The following is a 19,312-nucleotide window of genomic DNA, read 5'->3' as shown; positions in this document are numbered from 1 at the left end:
ATTAAATTAGGTTTTAGTCCCTGGGGACCCATGCATCTGTAAGTTCAGCACTACCCTTGGTGGCAATGTGTGAGGTACATCAGCTGATACTTCTCTGTCCTTTTTAAACATAGAGTAGTGTTGTTGAATTTGCACATGGAATATGTTGTACAGTGCTTAATCATCTTTCCAAAAAGGTCTGCTATAACCTGTAAAAGTCTGTTATAACCCATACTGCTCAACCACCACAACCACATAAGCATTCTAGAATTAAGTTCATTCGCAAAATTAAAAAACCTTTTGGTTTCATAGCTGGCTGTATGCAAATTTGTTGGCCCAACAAATACACTTCCGCTCTGTGTGATTGCTTGAGATGCAACATTGTCCGCTGATTGTTGAACGCAGCCCGAGTGGATTCTTGTCGACCTTTTTAAATACCTACCACATCTCCAAAATTCAGTCACACTAGCTGTTATGTCCTTTACTTGAATATTTTAATTCAACTTTATTTTAATTCTTATATAACATGAACCACTGTTAAACACAAGACCACCAGGTTAAACATCTCTTCACACTTGGTATATGGGTAGAACCTGTAATTTCATTGAGAGCTTAATAGAATAGAACCACGAACATAAATAACACCTACTACAGTGGTGATCACTAGCTTTAACTAACAAGCAAGTAAATCCTTGCTGGGCCCATAGGGGCTGGAGCTTACCCCAAGTTTCTGTAACGTGAAGCAGACGAGTGTGATGCTCCCCCTTGGTGGGATGCTAGTCCACCGCAGGTTACTCACATTGATACAGCTGGGTGGATTGAAGCAATGTAGCTAAGTACCTTGCTCAAGGACACAAGTGCAATGCACAGCGAAGGATTGAAACAGTGACCATGAAGTTGGGAAACCAAATCATTTCTACTTTGCCAAACCACTTCAAGTATAGACAAGATAAAGGGCATAGTATGCTTGTTTTGAGAGTAAGCAAACAATAGGCCCTTATACGCAGCTACGAGAGGATGCTCGCTTCTTTCTGATTCTTTTTAATTACCCAGTAGTACCTAGCACGGTTTGTTTTCCATGATACAATTCCTTCATAAAGGGCGACAGTTATAATAGGGATACATTTTTAGATATGGATGCTGTTAACATCTTACGTAGGCACAATGCTATTAGACAACCAGAGCACAGTGTGTGTATGGCGAATTCCATCCAGTATAAATGCACATACTACATTTTCGAAATAGTCTTTGGCCTCTTCACTTTTTATATTCTTTGTTGTAGTAAACTATACTTTAGGTGGTATAGAAACATGGTACCACGAGTGATAAGACAAAATCGACGTTGCAACTCACCTGAATAACTGTTGGACTTGATGCCCTCTTATTACTACCAGACGACAGCCTGACTGTTGTGAACGTAGGTACCTTAATGGGGCTGTTCGTCATGATGGACATTCTGGACGGGTTTGAATAGTGAGATGTATGGTGACTGCTGGACGTATGATGGCTTGAACGTTGACCACTACTAGGCGAAGGTGACACCAGTTTAAATGAGCCTAAAGATGTAGAGAAAAAATAATTGTAGTTAGTATTTTATAAATATATAAAAAGAAAATTGTATTCTACCTTGCATTTGGTGTATTAAATTATCTCTGTTCTACTACACATGCGCCAATTATTGTAGAGGCGTAGATAATCTATAGTCGAAAGTGACATAAGCAAGGGCAAAATCTGTTTAGCTTAAAATTCAAGACCACCTTATGACCTGAAAAACTGAGGTGGTCGTGGGGTTCGGGCACCAAATTGAGGGTTTACTTTGCGTTAAAATATGGAAGATTGTAATTCGTTCTTTGAAAAAGTGGTCTTTGAATTAGAGGGTTCTTGAATAGGAAGGTGCACTGTAGTGCATAATATCTAAGGGTGCATTTAAAATTACAACCACTTGATGATGTTAAACATTCTAAAAACTATTAACAGTTTTCAATTTCAGCTTTCTCAGAAACTTGTTTAGGGATAGTAATCTGGACAACTTCTGAACACTAATATTTTACAAACTTTAAATGTACAACTAAATCAGAATTAGCAAAGTGTAAATAACATTAGAACATTTGAATTCACCAAGGTCTGGTCTAGACCCATCCAGGGCTAACCTGCACATGCCCAGAACTGAAACTTAGGTGACCTTACAGCAATTTCAGAACCATAAGTAGAATGGAGACTACACTATAATGGCATGTGGTATCATAAATTCCTACTTATTGATATTTATGAAACATATGTTTATATTTCAGTCTCAATAAAAAACCAAAAAAAAAAAAAGCAATTTTGTTTCCTGAATGCAAAACTCTTGGAAATGTTGCTGTTGTAAGGACAACACAATCTTGAGCTAACCTAGTTGTTGCACTAAAGTCACTTTAGGTGACCATGCTTTGAACATCCAGCCCCTAAACTACTGTATGGAATGCTCTACTAATGGAAATCAGGAAAGCAAGAAAAATTCATCTTTTTATTATTTCTTTTAATTGATATTTTTAACACCTTGTTGGAGATCTGATTACCGTGAAATTTACGTGTGATGTTCCTTGCCAATTTGAATTTTATTATTTAACTTTTATTGTGATGCAATTTGATTGACTTTTAGTATGTTGTTGAATTTTAGCTTCCCATAATTTTTACTTCCTCTTTTAAATTGTAAATTTGTATTCTTGTCTATTTTATTGTAATGCACTGCACATTTCAACATCTTTAATGGAATTTGCACAAAGCGCTACTATGACAAAAAAGCACAGGCAAGCGCGCTCCCACCGCTACAACAAAACCAGACAGTTCGAATAAGAACACAGAAAGGACATGATCGCCTGGGAACGATCAGCAAGATTCTGGAACAGCCAAGATCATATATGGTCGATACCGGTGAAACGCAAATAAGAAGAAACAGAAAATATCTGCTTCCTGTAACAGAAAACAAGCCTATACAAAAAGCTCTTTATATACCATTACAATTCCAGGACACAGAGCCGATACACAACCCAAAACCACAAATGCAAACTCAAGCTCGTGAAGAACTACCACAAAAACCAACACAGATTCAGCCAACAAGAACCCGAAGTGGGCGAACTGTCAAACCAAATCCCAAATACAATAGCTCTATGTTTGCACAAAAACTAAAAAAAAAAAAAATAAAAAAAAAAAAATAAAATCAGAATTAGCAAAGTGTAAATAACATTAGAACATTTGAATTCACCAAGGTCTGGTCTAGACCCACCCAGGGCTAACCTGCACATGCCCAGAACTGAAACTTAGGTGACCTTACAGCAATTTCAGGACCATAAAAGTAGAATGGAGACTACACTATAATGGCATGTGGTATCATAAATTCCTACTTATTGATATTTATGAAACATATGTTTATATTTCAGTCTCAATAAAAAACCAAAAAAAAAAAAAGCAATTTTGTTTCCTGAATGCAAAACTCTTGGAAATGTTGCTGTTGTAAGGACAACACAATCTTGAGCTAACCTAGTTGTTGCACTAAAGTCACTTTAGGTGACCATGCTTTGAACATCCAGCCCCTAAACTATGGAATGCTCTACTGATGGAAATCAGGAAAGCAAGCAAAATTCATCTTTTTATTATTTCTTTTAATTGATATTTTTAACACCTTGTTGGAGATCTGATTACCGTGAAATTTACGTGTGATGTTCCTTGCCAATTTGAAATTTATTATTTAACTTTTATTGTGATGCAATTTGATTGACTTTTAGTATGTTGTTGAATTTTAGCTTCCCATAATTTTTACTTCCTCTTTTAAATTGTAAACTTGCATTCTTGTCTATTTTATTGTAATGCGCATTTCAACATCTTTAATGGAATTTGCACAATATCAGTGAATAAATTATTATTTATTATTATTAAATTATAGCTTGCCTGACGAGGTAAAGGTAGGAAAATAACCCACAACTCACAGAGTCATTGTGCTGAAACCCTCTATTCCTCCGAAAGATGTAATGGGTTCTTTAAAGTGCACACGAGCCAGATGGATACACTGGACCTCCTGAAGTGGCTGAAACCAGCGCCTTTTTTAAGGCTGTAGTTAGCGGTGCTCCTGCCTTACCTTTTAGCCACTGAACTCGACATCACAACTGATACATTTCTGGTATATAAGTGCCCTTTAAGAATTTCCCATTAAAGGTATAACAAAAATATGAACAGCTAAATGCATTTTTTAAATTATCAGTAAAGTTTAATAAACGTATGAAATTGTTGGCCACAATTATGACACCCATTGAGAAATTCCTTTAAGTTTTGGAAATCCGAGATGACCGACGGGTTGCAATTGTAGCTTACCTGTTAGTTTTGGCACCTGTACAGTCTGTTGCTGGTTATTACTCCTAGATGTTAGTGGCCTAGAAGGATGTACAGTAGGAGCTCCCATTTTCTGTGAAACGAAAAGTATTAACTATTAAACATGGATCATTGGATGTTCTTTTAAATTTGATGAAAAATGCGAATACTGTATTGTGAGGGACTACAGTTAAACTCGCCTAAGTTTGCATTGCTTAACTCGAATAATTATTGTGTTTTCCATTAATTAATGATATGAAGTCGCATTTTATCTAATTCAAACAATTTTTCAATGTCATTTTTTATTTGACTTAGGCAAGTTCAATTGTACAATGTAATATAAAATGTGTATGTTATTTTCTTTATCTTTGATCACTGTATGAAGGTAAAACTAATAAAAATTGAATATTAGCATTCCTATTAATTTTATAATATTTTTCAATTAATCAATATAAACAATTTGTTATATTATTTGTATAGACAAATTAAATCAGCCAGTAATCAAATTCTGCATTGACTAAACTTGGTATAAATTACTGGGAACATCTTTTGATTTAAAGTTGATACCATATCCGTTCTTTGAAAATGAGCAAATCAATATTGTAATTATATCACTGAGGGGGTTTTAATTACAACAACAACTACTCTATTCTTTTATAGTGCACTCCCAGGAAAAAGTCTCAAAGCGCTTTACAACAAATAACAACAAGTACTGTAGTAAATAATTTTGACTATTTAAACTAAAAAGATTTCTGAAATGCATGTGCACAATCGGTACAGGTGTCCAGAAAAGGGCTCTACCCGCTGCTGTTGAAACGTCGCTGTCACACCCAGGCACTCTTGATAGAAGTATGCTGGGTTCCGGTAGATTCCACCTCAGAACAAGCCCTCGGCTCTACTACCGTTGTGTCATGAACCATTGAGAATTCACTTAATTTGATTAAACTTTGATGTATATGTATTTTTGTTGTTTTTCTACCTTAACAGTTTGCTCAACACGTGACCTTAAGTTTCCTAGTTCAACCAAACACTACACAGACACTAACAAATTTATCTACCCCTTTCTTCGATTTCCACAATTATCATAATTATACTGAGCCTTGTGTACCTATTTGGGTATGTACAGTACATGCAGCACACAATAAATCACATTAATTTTCATTATTTCTATCTGGTACTACAACATTATAGTATTCTTGTGATATATAACTCAATTACTATTAGTATTATTTTTGATTATATATTCAATCTTCATAATTTTATTCATTTATTTTGCCCGGATTACTTACAACTGAAGCTTCCTCGTGTTTCACAAGCTCATTTCGCAGGTCCTGCACGACCCATTTCTGCAAAAGACACATAAATTAAAAACAACTTTAAATTCATCAGCAAAAATAGACACCTTACAACTAATATCAATAGATCAACTATTAGTAATTATTATAAACTCCCAATTACAGTACCCATAACTCCATCGCAGCATCTTCCAACTGAGGGATCTCATCAGAAATGCATAATTGCTACAGGATATAAGAAAACAAACTTTAAGGGATCAAGTCAAAAGTGCATAGTCCAAGTGTGGTAAAATGGGTGATGTGGTATTCAAACAAATAATAGTATTTGTATCATTGCAAACAGAATGGTCATGGTCCCTTGGTTTTTCTGAATGAAAATATTCAAAAGAATAAATTAATGATAATTAATCTACAAGCTAGTATAAATGAAGCGTACTGGAATGATTACTTTTATATTGCATATTGGTATCGAATGAAGGTGAATGTGAACTTTCAAAGTTAGTTAGACAAACACGATGCTTAACTAAAGCAAAATCAATTAGAAAATAATTACAAATCCATAATTATAACATATCTGTAAGCATTACATTAATTGGTTTTATATACATTTTCAACATAATAAAATTGCATTTTACTATTTATTGGTAAGTGGTGGGTACCCAGTATTGAAACTGAATCTTAATAAAGGGAAAAAAAACATTAGGAAAAGAATTGCCAAACTGTTAGGAAATGACAATGCAATCCCAACTAAAGAATAAGGAAGCAATATAAATATTAATTTTTTTAAAGGATTAATACACAAACTAATTGAAAACATGATTATAAATTTTATAATCTATTTAATAATAATAATGTCTAATATATTTTTTAATAAATAAAGCAATTTATTGATACAAAACCAGATGAAACTATTTGATCAACTATGAATAATATAGAGCCCTTTTCCTTGCGGTTACAAAGCGATTGTATTATACACATACAACAGGAAAATCAAATCTGCTTAAAATACAGATTAAATTCAGAAACTATTTATGAATTTATAATAAAGTTCAGACCCAAAAATTAATATAATACTGTAGAAGTGGATATTAGACCATATAAAAAATATTATTAGTTTATCACCCTATCTAGGCTGGAAAAGTGAGGAGGGAGGGCCGAGGTTTTTTTTTTTTGTTTTTTTTTTTCGTTTTGCTAAAGCTAAATATCACCCTTGGGTTGTTTGCTGGTACATTGATTCCAAAACAGTAAAACATGATTGAGATAATACAAACAATATCTATTAACTATTTAATTAAAAAAATAATTGAAAATATTTTTTTTTTCAAAAATTGTTATTTTACGATAAAATGTACAAATGTTTGAGAAGTTTAAATAATGTTAACATATACTCGAGCAGAGGCTTATTATTGTGTGAAAAAACTGCCACCTAGCTGTTTGTTTTGGTGTTAAACCCACTATAACGGCTTTGGTTTGGTGACTAATTCAGTCTCTTATAACATGAAAATGCTATAAAAAATAATTTTCTAATTTATTTATAAGTGTTTTATAATGTAAATATACAGATACTTCAAAAATTAAAAAATAATTGGCAGTAGCAGACTAGGAAACAACTAAGTGAGTAAAAAGCCTTGTAACCCAAAATTCAAATTATAATCAATACTAATGATGCTCTCCTTTGTCCTTATACAGCGAGGTTTGATATACTTTTGGGTAGTGTTGTTCTTATCACGCTTCAGCGGGTTCACAATTATGACATCGCCACAAAGCCATTCCATAAGTGCAAGGGGAGAGCAAGTCATAATTAGATAGTTTACTCTCCTTCGCAGATTATTTTCCTTGTTGCCCGACGCAACCGAGTGAGTAATAGATTAAAAGTATTATAGTTCACATCAAACTACACTTTTCCAATATACATACAATAATTTGTTATATTTTATATCATATTAATTATTATCAAACTGTTATATTATTATTAAGCTGTTACTTTTTGAAAATTAATTTTTGTATTAATATTTTTCTTGAATATGTGATTTTGATTCAACTGATGGAGGGATCTCAAGTCTCCCTAAGTCACAGGGATTCCCCTGTGAATCTAGATGGCCTCTGGCACTATTAATTTTTGTACCAATATTTTTCTTGAATATATTAAGAGGGAATTACCAGTTTTTGATTATGTGATTTTGATTTAACTGATGGAGGGATCTCAAGTCTCCCTAAGTCACAGGGATCCCCATGAATCTGGATGGCCTCCAGCACTCCCACAACCAATCAAGAAAAAAATAAGCCATCTCCCATAAATAAATTCATATTTTTACTACTGTAAATACCCCTTTATTATCATTTTCCTCATGGAAGTCAGTGTCCATGGGTATCACCATACAGTCTCCCAGAAATGACTTTATTCCAAAGTATGGGATGCTTGCTGATGCGAACCTTTACAATATAAATTCCCACACCACTTCCACAAAAACAAAAGTAAACTACCAAAATTATGGCATAAAAAACATCCCTCTTTTTTTTGGGGGGGGGGGGGGGGGGGGGGGGAGGGGGATACTGTACCACCCTTTTAACTTTTCTTACAAGTCAAAGCAACCTGAAAACCTAGAAATAAGAAACACTACATATATTATCACTGTATGAATGTCTTCTGAGGCCTACCCAAGGCCTACTTTACAAATATGATGAATGTGGTGCCAGCTATCTTTGTGAAGATTAACAAAAACCTCTGGAAATATATCTGGTTACTAAGTAATTAATATCATCCTTCCGTTTCTCTTTCTGTGACTTAAATATTAATTTCATCACTACTATTCAGTTAGCTTTTAGCAAAATGGAAGGATCATATAAATGTCAAGTTTACATCAGAAATACACAGAAGTTATAAAAACATTTCAGTGTACAATAGTATCCAAGGCCCTTAATCCTTGAAAATCTAGGCTTCTCATTGCCTGGAAACATGCATAGCCACAATATCAAAAACATTGAATTTGCTTGCTTCCACCACAAAACAGCATTCCACTATGGACAGTCACTGGAATCAAAGGCAAAGACTCCATCTTGGCCAGTTTAAGCAATTGTGGGATGATTTTTGCCCAAAGAATTTTTATAACATTTCCCCCCTGTTTTTAGTCTCACTAGCCATGTACAACTGGGGTGCTAGAACTTTTTGCCCTTTCTGCTGCTGTCATCGCTGTATGGGAATTTGACATAAAACTTGATTTAATTTTATTTCAATATCTATCTACTGTACCACATGAAGAAGTAGAGATACTGTGTCGAAGTTCAGCACGGTATCCTGTGGGCAAGCAATAATGTTACTAAACATTCTCCTGCAAAATTATAATTTAAAGGAAAAATTATTTATTTTGCTTTGCATATTTTACAACTATGTTATAGTCTCCCTGAAGTTAGCTGACAAGGGATATCAACAGGAACACTGATACATAAATGTTAAGAAAGCTTATGAAAAAAGTCTTCAGGTCACTTCTCTTAACTTGTTACTCTAGTTTAATACCATGGTTGCATATAACACTACTGCGGTGTTTATGTACATTAGCACACATGATGATGGTACTACCAACACTTTAAGCAATTTGTATTGTGGGTAGCATTGTAAATCTGGTATGAAATTATGTGCCGAAGAAAAATCAGCAGCAAATCTATATTCTTCAATTGTGTGTTGAATATCAAAAACAATTTTTTCTACTAAGCTCTGTTCAGTGAAGCAGCCATTTTGTGAAGTTTTTATGGTTCCACCTTCTTGGAGCAAATGCATTGTAAAGTGTACCAGATAATTCTTGCTTTATATGATTACATTCTTGAACTGGTTTATTCATCTGTTGCTTTTCATTTTAAATCATGTGATGAATAATGCCGGTTGAGACGCAGTGGGATAATCAAGTCATGGACTTCACACCCAATCGAACAAAGAATAGTTAATATTGAAACAACATGGAATGGCAGTATCTCATTAAGGTCCACTCGTTTGTGGCTTAATAGTTAGAATCACCATCTTAAATCTGTTGCAAATTCTGAACTCTACAACATTACTGTCTTTTTAACTTGGGTAATAAAATAATGGTAAATACAGTACATCGTTACCTTGATCTCTGATCTTATACTTTAATGCTATGCCTTTGCAATGAGAGCATAATTCCCCATATAAATCTTACAGACAACATGTTAAAAGAAAAAGAAAAATCAAATGAAAAAATGATGATAAATATTATGAGGTATAATTTGTTATACAGTATTCATTAGGAATACTGTACATTAGATTTGAATTAGACTTCATATTATTTTACTAATGCTATCTTATTAATCTGTCTATTTCAAACAGTTGTAGACAAATTTTAGTGTGCATTAATTTCACTCTTCATCTCATCTGCACTTTCTCTTGTTTAGACACTTTGTATTCACATATTCCCATAATTGATCTTTCTATCAAACTGGACTACCACTTAAAAGACAGCTTACATTTTAAATTGAAATACTGTGTTTAGTAAAAGCTACTAAATAGATCCATCTTGAATAGTATTCACATAAATTCATGTCGTATCTTATGAGACCGTACATACTCTACCATATATTTTCCCCACAAAAAAAAAAACCAAAAACACATGTTTTATTCAATTTATGATACTGTAAAGTACACTTTCTGTGTTTAAAGAATACACAGTACATCCATTTTTTTCTAATGCAGCCACATGCCGTTTTTCCAATGGAAGTCGGCCTTAAATTTCTAAATATAATCAATGGATCACCAAAAATTCTTATGAATAATGAAAGTAATTTCCCTACACCTGTACAAAGGAAACAGAAATCAGACATACAGTATCAGCAATCAACAGAATTTCTAATAATTATATTAAACTCTGTCTACCGAGTCAAGTTTAGATACGACAAATACTTTGATTTGCCCATATTTGACTTTATCATGCCCATATAAGCAGGGGTGGCGGCAGGATTTGCCCAACGGGGGCAAGGGGCTCCCCAACGGGGAGGCCCCTGGCACCCCCCCCCTGCTGGCGCCAACCTTGCATATAAGGACAAAAATCAAACAAACTGGCCACAAAAATGCAATAGTGTGGACAAAGCTCTAAGTATATGTAGTAATTAATTCTCCTTCTCATCATAAATTACGATCAGGTAGATTAGACCTGTGAAATTCTAGATGGGGTGTCAGGTGTCCTTATTGTAATATGTCCCCTATTTTAAAGTTTATTTGATGATCACCATTATCTCAATACTTCATAGGTAGGAACTCTAGATTTTTAATAATGAATTAAACACCATATGAAAAATATTCATTTTAACTAGTTTCTATTTCAGAAATGGTTTCAGGAATAAAAAGGACAAGAAATTTGAATACATAAAATAAATCTTAAAAAATATTTTATAAATTTTCAGATTTAAAAACTCAAAATTTCGACAATGAGCATTATCATCATATTCTTAATTGTATCAATCCAACACAAAACGGTAACCAAGGTACAGCTGGAGCTAATCATGCTTGGCACCTTAAACTTTTACAAACCTGTTCTACAAAACGAATTTGATTCCATTATTATGAATCATGCCTCTTGGGCAGTGGCGGCTCTAGGATATATTTTCTGGAGGGCCTAAGCTGTGCGACAGGGGACTCGAGATTGTATGCCCGAGTTGGGCAAGAGGGAGTTCCCCTTCCAAATAAGAATTTTTTCAAGAATAGCAACCTCTGGATGGCCGGAAATGGAAATCTCAGACTGACACGTATTGGCTTGGTGCGGGCCTGTTTATATATTTTTTATGGTCTGACTGCCAGACGAGCTCTGTCCAGTGGGGGGGGGGGGGCTTGACCTGTCCTGTGGGAGACTTAAGCTTTCCCCGTCTCCCCGCTGGCACCATTGTTCTTGACTGGTATTGCACGCAATTAAAGTGTCTTTAAAATCCTACCATAGTTTTCTAACACATTCTCTATGTATTTACCACGGCTGTAGAAAGGCCAACCGAGGATAATATATACATTTTGTCACTATCAATCGCATAATTGCATAACATGATATATGACAAAATATTGTGGTTAGCCTAATATTAATGTTAATCAAAAGAAAAAACTCACCTGTTTGTCACTCAAAGCTTGTATTTTCAACTGTTGTTCATTCAGTTGCTTTCGCAGCTCAGCATTCTACATGGATAGGAAGAGAATTTGCTTTTCTGGTCAAAATCATTGATTATCTAAAGAATATTAAATTTAAGTACAAAAATAGAAAATGCCATAGAGTATTACAGGATACTGCAATAAAGTACTTCTAAGCACTGTGCATTACCATACCATCTCTAGTCACTAGATCAAACACCTGGAAACCATCCTCAATTCCCTCAGAAGCACCTTTCCATAGTAGAGAATCAGCGCTTGGTATTGGATCATACCATGGAGGTCCTACTAGTTACCCAGCCCAACTAAACTCCTGGATCGAGACAATGAGTAAAATATGCCTTGCCCAAAAGCATGCATAATTTTTAAGAATGTCAATGTTTACAGTAACGATTGTACCTTTTTATTGATTGTAGGTTTGTAATTGGTTTTCAAATTTTCTCTTGTTTCTAAGATTTTACTTATTATTACCATATTTTTACTGTGCAATTGATGCAATTCAGTGTAATGCTGCCATGTCAAATTTGATGATATTGTTTGAATAAAACAAGAAATGAACTACAACCAATCCACTGCCACCAACTGCAATCCACAATCATAAATATTTTTTTTAAATATTTACTAAAAGTTTGCATAGTATTAAATTTTAAATTAAAAACTTTTGTACTCCTCTTGAAACTGAAAATGCATAATAAACAACACTCTACTAAATAATCACTACCATCATTAATGGCTATCGTGTACCATCTGGTAGAAGAAACACTGAAATCTGCCATCTGTGGAAGCAAGTATTTCCATGACTCCTTTGTAACATATTGTACACTAACTATTAAAAAAACTAGAATACATAATATTTTCTCATTTCAATTTTTCCAGTTGGTTCCATTTAATGTTTAACGAATCTTGTCCTTGAGTAATTCCTGCTTTTGGACAAATCCCCCTCCCCCTTCCCCCCAGAAATCTGATCTGAATTTCAAATACCAATTATTTTCATTATTTTATCTCTTGTTTTATCATTTCGCCTACTACAGTAACATCTTCCAATTACGAACTTCCCTTTTACGAACTCTCGATTTTACAAATTCAATTTGCGGCGATGATGTCATCATGGATGATCGTTTTTAACTACAAAAACAAATGTATTTAAAAGTCTTCAAAAATAATATAAAATATTACATCAGCTAATAATGATAACAATTAAAACCAATAAAGTGACATAAAACTTCAGTTGTAAGCAAGAAATATCAATTGTTTTCAGCAGTGATTTATTACATTTAAGCTGTGCATGCTTGCTCAGGCATATTGTACTACGCAAGTACTGTATCTTATAATTACTTGTAGCTAATGTTCTCCACAATTCAGTAAAAGAAGCATAAAAGTAATTGTAATTGAGAGAGGGCTTCCTAGTTGTTACACGTCGTAGATATCAACGTTCAAAAGCAATTGTAATTTGCGGGAGGACGCCCTACACTCCGTTGCATGCAGAAATTGTGAAAAATCTTTGCTGTACAGTAAATCTCACTTTTTGTTCATGGAGCGCTATTCGCATGGATTTGTGATCTTTATGAAAAGAATAATCTATAGTTTTGTTCATTATTTGGTCATGTTTTCATTCGAAATCACTTCAAATGAATATTTCACAGTGAGCACATGTAATTTTGGCTTCTGTAAAGTATTATTTTTTGCAGAAAACAGTAAAATCCAAGTAAATTTTCATGATGAAATTTTGCTCCCATTGCAAAGCTTAAGCCCGCCTAGCCCTATACTTTGTAGCATAGGCCTACTCTCACCACAGTGAGATGCTACGAAAATTCTAACTCTCTAAATTACAAATTTTCTCATTTACGAACTTTGTTCGGACGGAGAGTTACGTAATTGAGAGGTGTTACTGAATTTTTTTTCTGATCATATTTATATTATTATTCTTTAGCATTATAATATAGGCTATACAGTTAATTACTGTATATACCTTAGCATTTTCCCTATATTTTAAAGTAGTAGTTCTGTTTTTTTCCTTTTCGCCTACTTTAATGTAGTTCTTTTTTATCTGATTATAATTTTAAAAAGGGGAAAAAAATCATAAAACACACAATCTTGTGAGCACTTAACAAAATTAACCTACTGTAGTAGTTCTTTTTTGTTTAATTAAATGTTAGTTTTTTTTTTTTTAATTAAATGTTATTGTCATGTTGATTGATGTGCGACTACCTGTACACTACAATACAAAAACATTGTTCCCCTTTGGCTTTGCCCTCTCCTACTTTGTAACAAGGAAATAAAAACTAAGAAATTATTGTTTCCCACAAATGTTTTAATAGCAAAGAATTCAGTCATTTTACAGAGGTTCTAATAGAACATTACAATCTTTTAGTTAATCAAAAGTATTGTATTAAAGTGGTATCCAGGGGTTCCAAGTTGGAAGGAATCCCTTCTGGGAGAACTGGTTACATAAACTTCCTTAAAATATTTTTATTTTGCTGCGCATAGTGAAACCAACCACAAAAAAATAAAAAGAAAAAGAAAATCAACAGTAATAATGTGAATAAAAATTTATATTTTGCATAATAGCAGCATTGATAATCAGAAAATAACATATGGCAAATTTCACCAGTTAAGTCAAACAAGCTTACTCTTTAAATTTGTTATTGATTTTACTTTAGTGTTGTAGTAAAGGGGCCCTTTATAGGCTACTGTAATATGGTCTAAGATGACAATGACGACATTGCCATGATAATTAGACAGAGAAAGCGAGAGTTTTTCACGTGAAATGGTCAGTGGCTATCACGGCATCTTAATCAGATGACCTTTGCAAAAGGAAATTGAAAATAAACCCTTGTAGTTTGAGTGCCTCTGAACATCTTCCAGTAGCTGATAAATATTGTTCATATTTAGGAGTTCATAATGTTGCTGTTCTTTTAAAAACTAGAAAAAACGCTTCCACCACTCCCTCTCCACTTTTCACATTGATTACTACCACCAAAAGTGTCTTGAAATTATGATTCCTATTAACCATGCATACACGGTACACTGTTTGACGAGGATGCAAGCTCCAAAGATAATTATTTGATAGAGATAAATTATATTTAAGGTCATGAATTGTGCTTACGAAAGAACAAGTTGATTATACTTACAAATGGCTCTCGCTTGATTCTCGAAACCAAATACTGAAAAATACAGAATATGGATGCAATTTTATTAATCCTTCAACCAACATAGTTCAATGAAAGGTCAACAAGATGTATACAATCATTCATTCAAAATAATAAATCAATCACCAGTATTCACTTCCCAGAAAACAATTACAATTCTTGATCTCTCAAATATCTACCCCCTCCGTCTGAATAACGTCCATAAGACCTTATCTATAAGCCCCGCCCCTTAAATATTAGTGAGCTTTCAATTTGTTCGACAAAGGCGACGCTATAACGGAATCACTCATGCGTGACTACTGTACATTCCTTACAGATTTTGCCAAAATGCTTCCTAGAATCCATGTGACGAGAACTTAACGTTCTCGCATGCACATATTACTTTTAGTGACGTTACGTTCTACCGTCACTGTGCAATCAAAAGCTCCCTAACGTTTCTAATGTCCCATAAGACGGCAGTGTAAAAACATACGCAGACACAAGCGTTTGTGGGGCAACACTTGTGCTTGTGAGTGACGCACACTCCTGACCCTCTTCTTATTGGTCAGTTAAGTTCGACACTCTGGAAACGTCACTGATAAATTTTGTGATGCAGGGAATTTTTGCAGCATCTCAATCATTAGGGTATACTGTGGTACGGCTAGAATAATAATAATAATAACAGCAACAGCAATAAGCAGGTATCGCTGTGCACTTCTGCAAGTGGTGGAATGCAATCTTCACTGGTAGTCTAAAAACAAATACAGTATCTCCGAATTACGTACCCCTCCGTCCAAACAGAGTTTGTAATTGAGAAAATATGTAATTTAGAGTTCAAATTTTCATAGCACCTCAGTGTGGTGGGGGTAGGCCTAGGCCTATGGCACCAAGTACAGGGCTAGGTAGGCATAAGCTTTGCAATGGGAGCAAAATTTTGTCACGAAAAAATTACTTCAATTTTACTGTTTCCTGCAACAAAGCAATCCTTTACGGAAGCCAAAATTACCTGTGCTCACTATGAATTATTCATTTGAAGTGATTTCCGAATAAAAACTTGATCAAATAATGGCCAAAACGAGTGTTACTATTCTTTTCATAAAAATCGCGAATCCACGCGAATAGCGCCCCTATTGAACAAAAAGTGAGACTTAATGTACAGTATGCCTGAACAAGCATGCACAGCTCAAATGTACTGTATCTCTGCTGAAAATGATCAATATTTCTTGCTTTAAACTCAAGTTTTATGTTACGTTATTGGTTCAAATGTTTTATTTTTTAGCTGATATAACATTTATTATTTTTGAAGACTTAAATAAAATATTAAGTGTTTTTGTAGTTAAAAACGATCATTCGTAATGACGTCGTCGTCACAAATTGTGTTTGTAAAATTGAGAGTTCGTAATTGGGAGGTTTGTAATTTGGAGATGTTACTGTAATGGCATCTCATATTTATAGTGACATAAAATATTAATTAATAGAATGACAATCATAAGAATAACAATAATATTTTTGAAGTTTATGTGTGACGAGTTGGTAAAGGGGACCGAATTGGTATGGTCCAACTTGGAGGAGGGCAGAGTTAATTTTAAACCTTGCTAACAGTCATAGAAGTGCTAATTACTGAATTATGTGTTAATCCATTAGTCTTTGATTTGAGCCTTTTCGAATGCTTTGTTCCACATTTTTACGATGACAGTTTTTACGGTGGGCACGGAAAGTATAACGATAGCGATGTTAGGTTCACTGTGAAAACAATTTATCAATTAATTAAATGTACCACTAGCAGTCGAAATAATAAGCACATAAAAAGAATTAGACCACAGGAATGAAAGTTGTAGATTTGCGTCCAAAAAATATTAAAAACATGAGGCATTTTTTCATTATTCATTACTTATATAAATGCTAGGCCTAGGCCTACAATCAGTCATAAATATACACTAAAAGACATCTTTTATTTAAGAAGTGGATCATATGTAATTTTAGGAAAGTTATTTATAGTTTGGCCTTTAGAAATATTGTAAACTATTATACTCTTTTATTATGTAAATAGAGATCAAAAAGTATAGATGAGAAACAGATAATAAATAGAAGATAGAGCAGTACATGATGAGTGGAACATCTTGAACAGCTCTTTTCCTGCAAAATGATTAAAATTTTTGTGCGGTAGCTTTTTTGGCATGCGGACTGTGCACGCAAATCTACAACTTTCATTCCCAAGCCCATACTACCCTTAGCTTAAAACTCTGCAGGTAATGCTCTTTCAATAGAAAATATAATATGAATATGAATTAACTATCTAAGTATACAGGCCAGAAATGTGAACTTTTTAATTTATACATTTCAGTCAAGTAACCTTTACTTTGATGGCTGCCATACAAAAAAAAAATAAATAACTGCACTCGTGTGTTGAGAGGTCCAACGTATTCTTTTTCGTCAGTAATCAATCGTGGTCAATCGCGGCAGGCTAAAACTTGAAAGTTTTTGTAGCCTGCGTATATCAAATAGCAATACAACCGACTCTAATAGGTTGAATAAATAATAAGCATGATCTTAGGGTAATATTATGGTATAAGGAAGGAAATAATAAAAGATCATCAATTAAAATTTTAGTCTGTAATCAGTCAACACCCCAGCCCTTCTCTTTTGGAAGTAGCTTACCCTGGAGGTTGTTGCTTCGCGCAGAAACTCTCCTTGTTGTCCCTTTAAAAGAAAGATGGGGGCGCTAACACACCGTCGATGAGAAACTCAAATCGGCCAGTTAATAAATGTAAATTGATGCAAAAAATACAATTCATGGAAATTATCAAAAACATCCACATACCTGATGACTCTGTATTTCTTTCCTTAACTGGGCTTGTAATTTAGCAAGCTCTGGATTCGCCATTTCATAAAATCTGTCGGTTTCATGAAACTGGCCCGTTCGGTCCCTACTCTAAACAACGGAAAGTGGTAAATCACCGCAGCACAGTGGCATCAGCGTATTAATTTGTGATAAGAAAATGTACTGAAATATCGTTTTTTTCTTGTTGATACAAATAAACAACATATATATGTAATACAAAATATATATGTTTTCAATTATGGTGAAAAGTAACAAATAATACTCTCAGTATAAAGAAATTTTGCTCCTACTTTTTCCGGCGGATGAACTTAATTATTCCAATTATAACATTCGCCACTTTGTTCGTTTTGTTCCTCTCTTTCTGGATCCCCCGGATGTTAAAATGTTTGTAACTTCATAGTGTAGGGTTGCTATTACTAATATAATTATATACAATTATGTATAGGTATTCATCAAACTTCTGTTTGTAGAAAATTTATAATTTTAAGACGTTTTGAGTTTCTTCGAAGTAGTACAAATCACTACTTCTAGCGCCACCAGGACCAGCTTCGCAGACTGAGCTCGGGATCGGCTGTTCGTGAACGTGATTTTCACACGCCAATTTCTCTGGAAGTTTGCTTTATGTTTCTGGTTGATTAATTTAAATTTTAAAATATTTTCGATTGAGGTAGATTTTGCTCGCGGTCTGGATTTGTTTATACGTTATACTTGAGTTCGAGAACCTTCTGTAATTTTCCTGTTTTAGGCCTAAAAGATCCTGAAATTTGGTGGGACTGACCCGGCCCAGGCCTGGCTCTGGCACGTTGTTCTGAGAGTTGCGTATCTTGAATAGGCCTATTCTTTTTGTCGCTGCGCCGTAAAATTACTCATATTTTTTTACTAATCACAATAATATTTTTTTGATCATCATTTTATATTTAAAAACATGATATTTTGCTGTTTTCATTTAATTTGGGCTTAGATTATACGGTAGGTCTTACACATGCTCGCGGCGCGGGGCCTTGCGTAAAATCAATTCTAACACCTTTAATTGCAATCTAAAATGTAGGCCTATATGTAAAAATACAATTATGCTTTAAGTACAAATTCACAAGTATAGGCCTATATAAAGGAAAAAAGTACAATTAAAAAAAATTAGAACATTTATACAAACATTTCATACACTACAGAAACAAAGAATTGAATTAACTATTGCACATTAATATCTAGAAAAATACAGCAGTTTAAAAAAAAATTAAAACTACAATAATCAAATTTACAATGAATTAAAAACAACTATTCTTAATAATGAAAGATTCATTATTTATTAATACACAAAAAATAATCAATTATAGTAATAATAAATATCAAAATTATTATAATTGTAATTATAATTGAGTAATATACAAAATATTTTAAAAGGAAATAGGGCCTACGTCTCGTACGCACATCATTTTTATAGAGCAATTCAAGAAATAAGAAATGAGTCTTCAATTAATTCAAATTAATAGCCTTGTATGTTCATACACACATGAAGAACTATGGGTTAAAATGGTGTTATTAATGGCGTATGGTTTGGGGTTTGGGGATAGTAGGTGATATACTGATG

General features: G+C 33.8%; 1 protein-coding gene across 3 annotated transcripts in view; it reads right to left on the bottom strand.

The window, feature by feature from the left end:
• LOC117108985 (PHD finger protein 21A-like) overlaps positions 1 to 17,853 on the bottom strand; it is a 40,768-nt gene extending 22,915 nt beyond the window's left edge. Inside the window, exons 1-6 of one of the 3 annotated variants that reach the window (XM_033251199.1) lie at positions 17,704 to 17,853; positions 14,886 to 14,918; positions 11,719 to 11,784; positions 5,613 to 5,669; positions 4,327 to 4,417; positions 1,333 to 1,535 (exon numbers count right to left, since the gene is read on the bottom strand). In XM_033251199.1, the coding sequence (XP_033107090.1) occupies positions 1,333 to 1,535; positions 4,327 to 4,417; positions 5,613 to 5,669; positions 11,719 to 11,784; positions 14,886 to 14,918; positions 17,704 to 17,766 (513 nt within the window). In that variant the 5' untranslated portion in view covers positions 17,767 to 17,853. The remainder of the gene's footprint in view (positions 1 to 1,332; positions 1,536 to 4,326; positions 4,418 to 5,612; positions 5,670 to 11,718; positions 11,785 to 14,885; positions 14,919 to 17,703) is intronic. The other 2 variants (XM_033251200.1, XM_033251202.1) reach the window with 2 other exon arrangements.
• Between the last annotated feature and the right edge of the window lie 1,459 nt (positions 17,854 to 19,312).

Source organism: Anneissia japonica, unplaced genomic scaffold (genome assembly GCF_011630105.1).
Source record: "Anneissia japonica isolate Jap-2015-1 unplaced genomic scaffold, ASM1163010v1 scaffold987_len1640505_cov201, whole genome shotgun sequence".
In the NCBI taxonomy this organism is placed as follows: Eukaryota; Metazoa; Echinodermata; class Crinoidea; order Comatulida; family Comatulidae; genus Anneissia; species Anneissia japonica.
The sequence above is the reverse complement of the archived record's forward strand: the minus strand, read 5'-3'. Positions and strand labels throughout refer to the sequence as shown.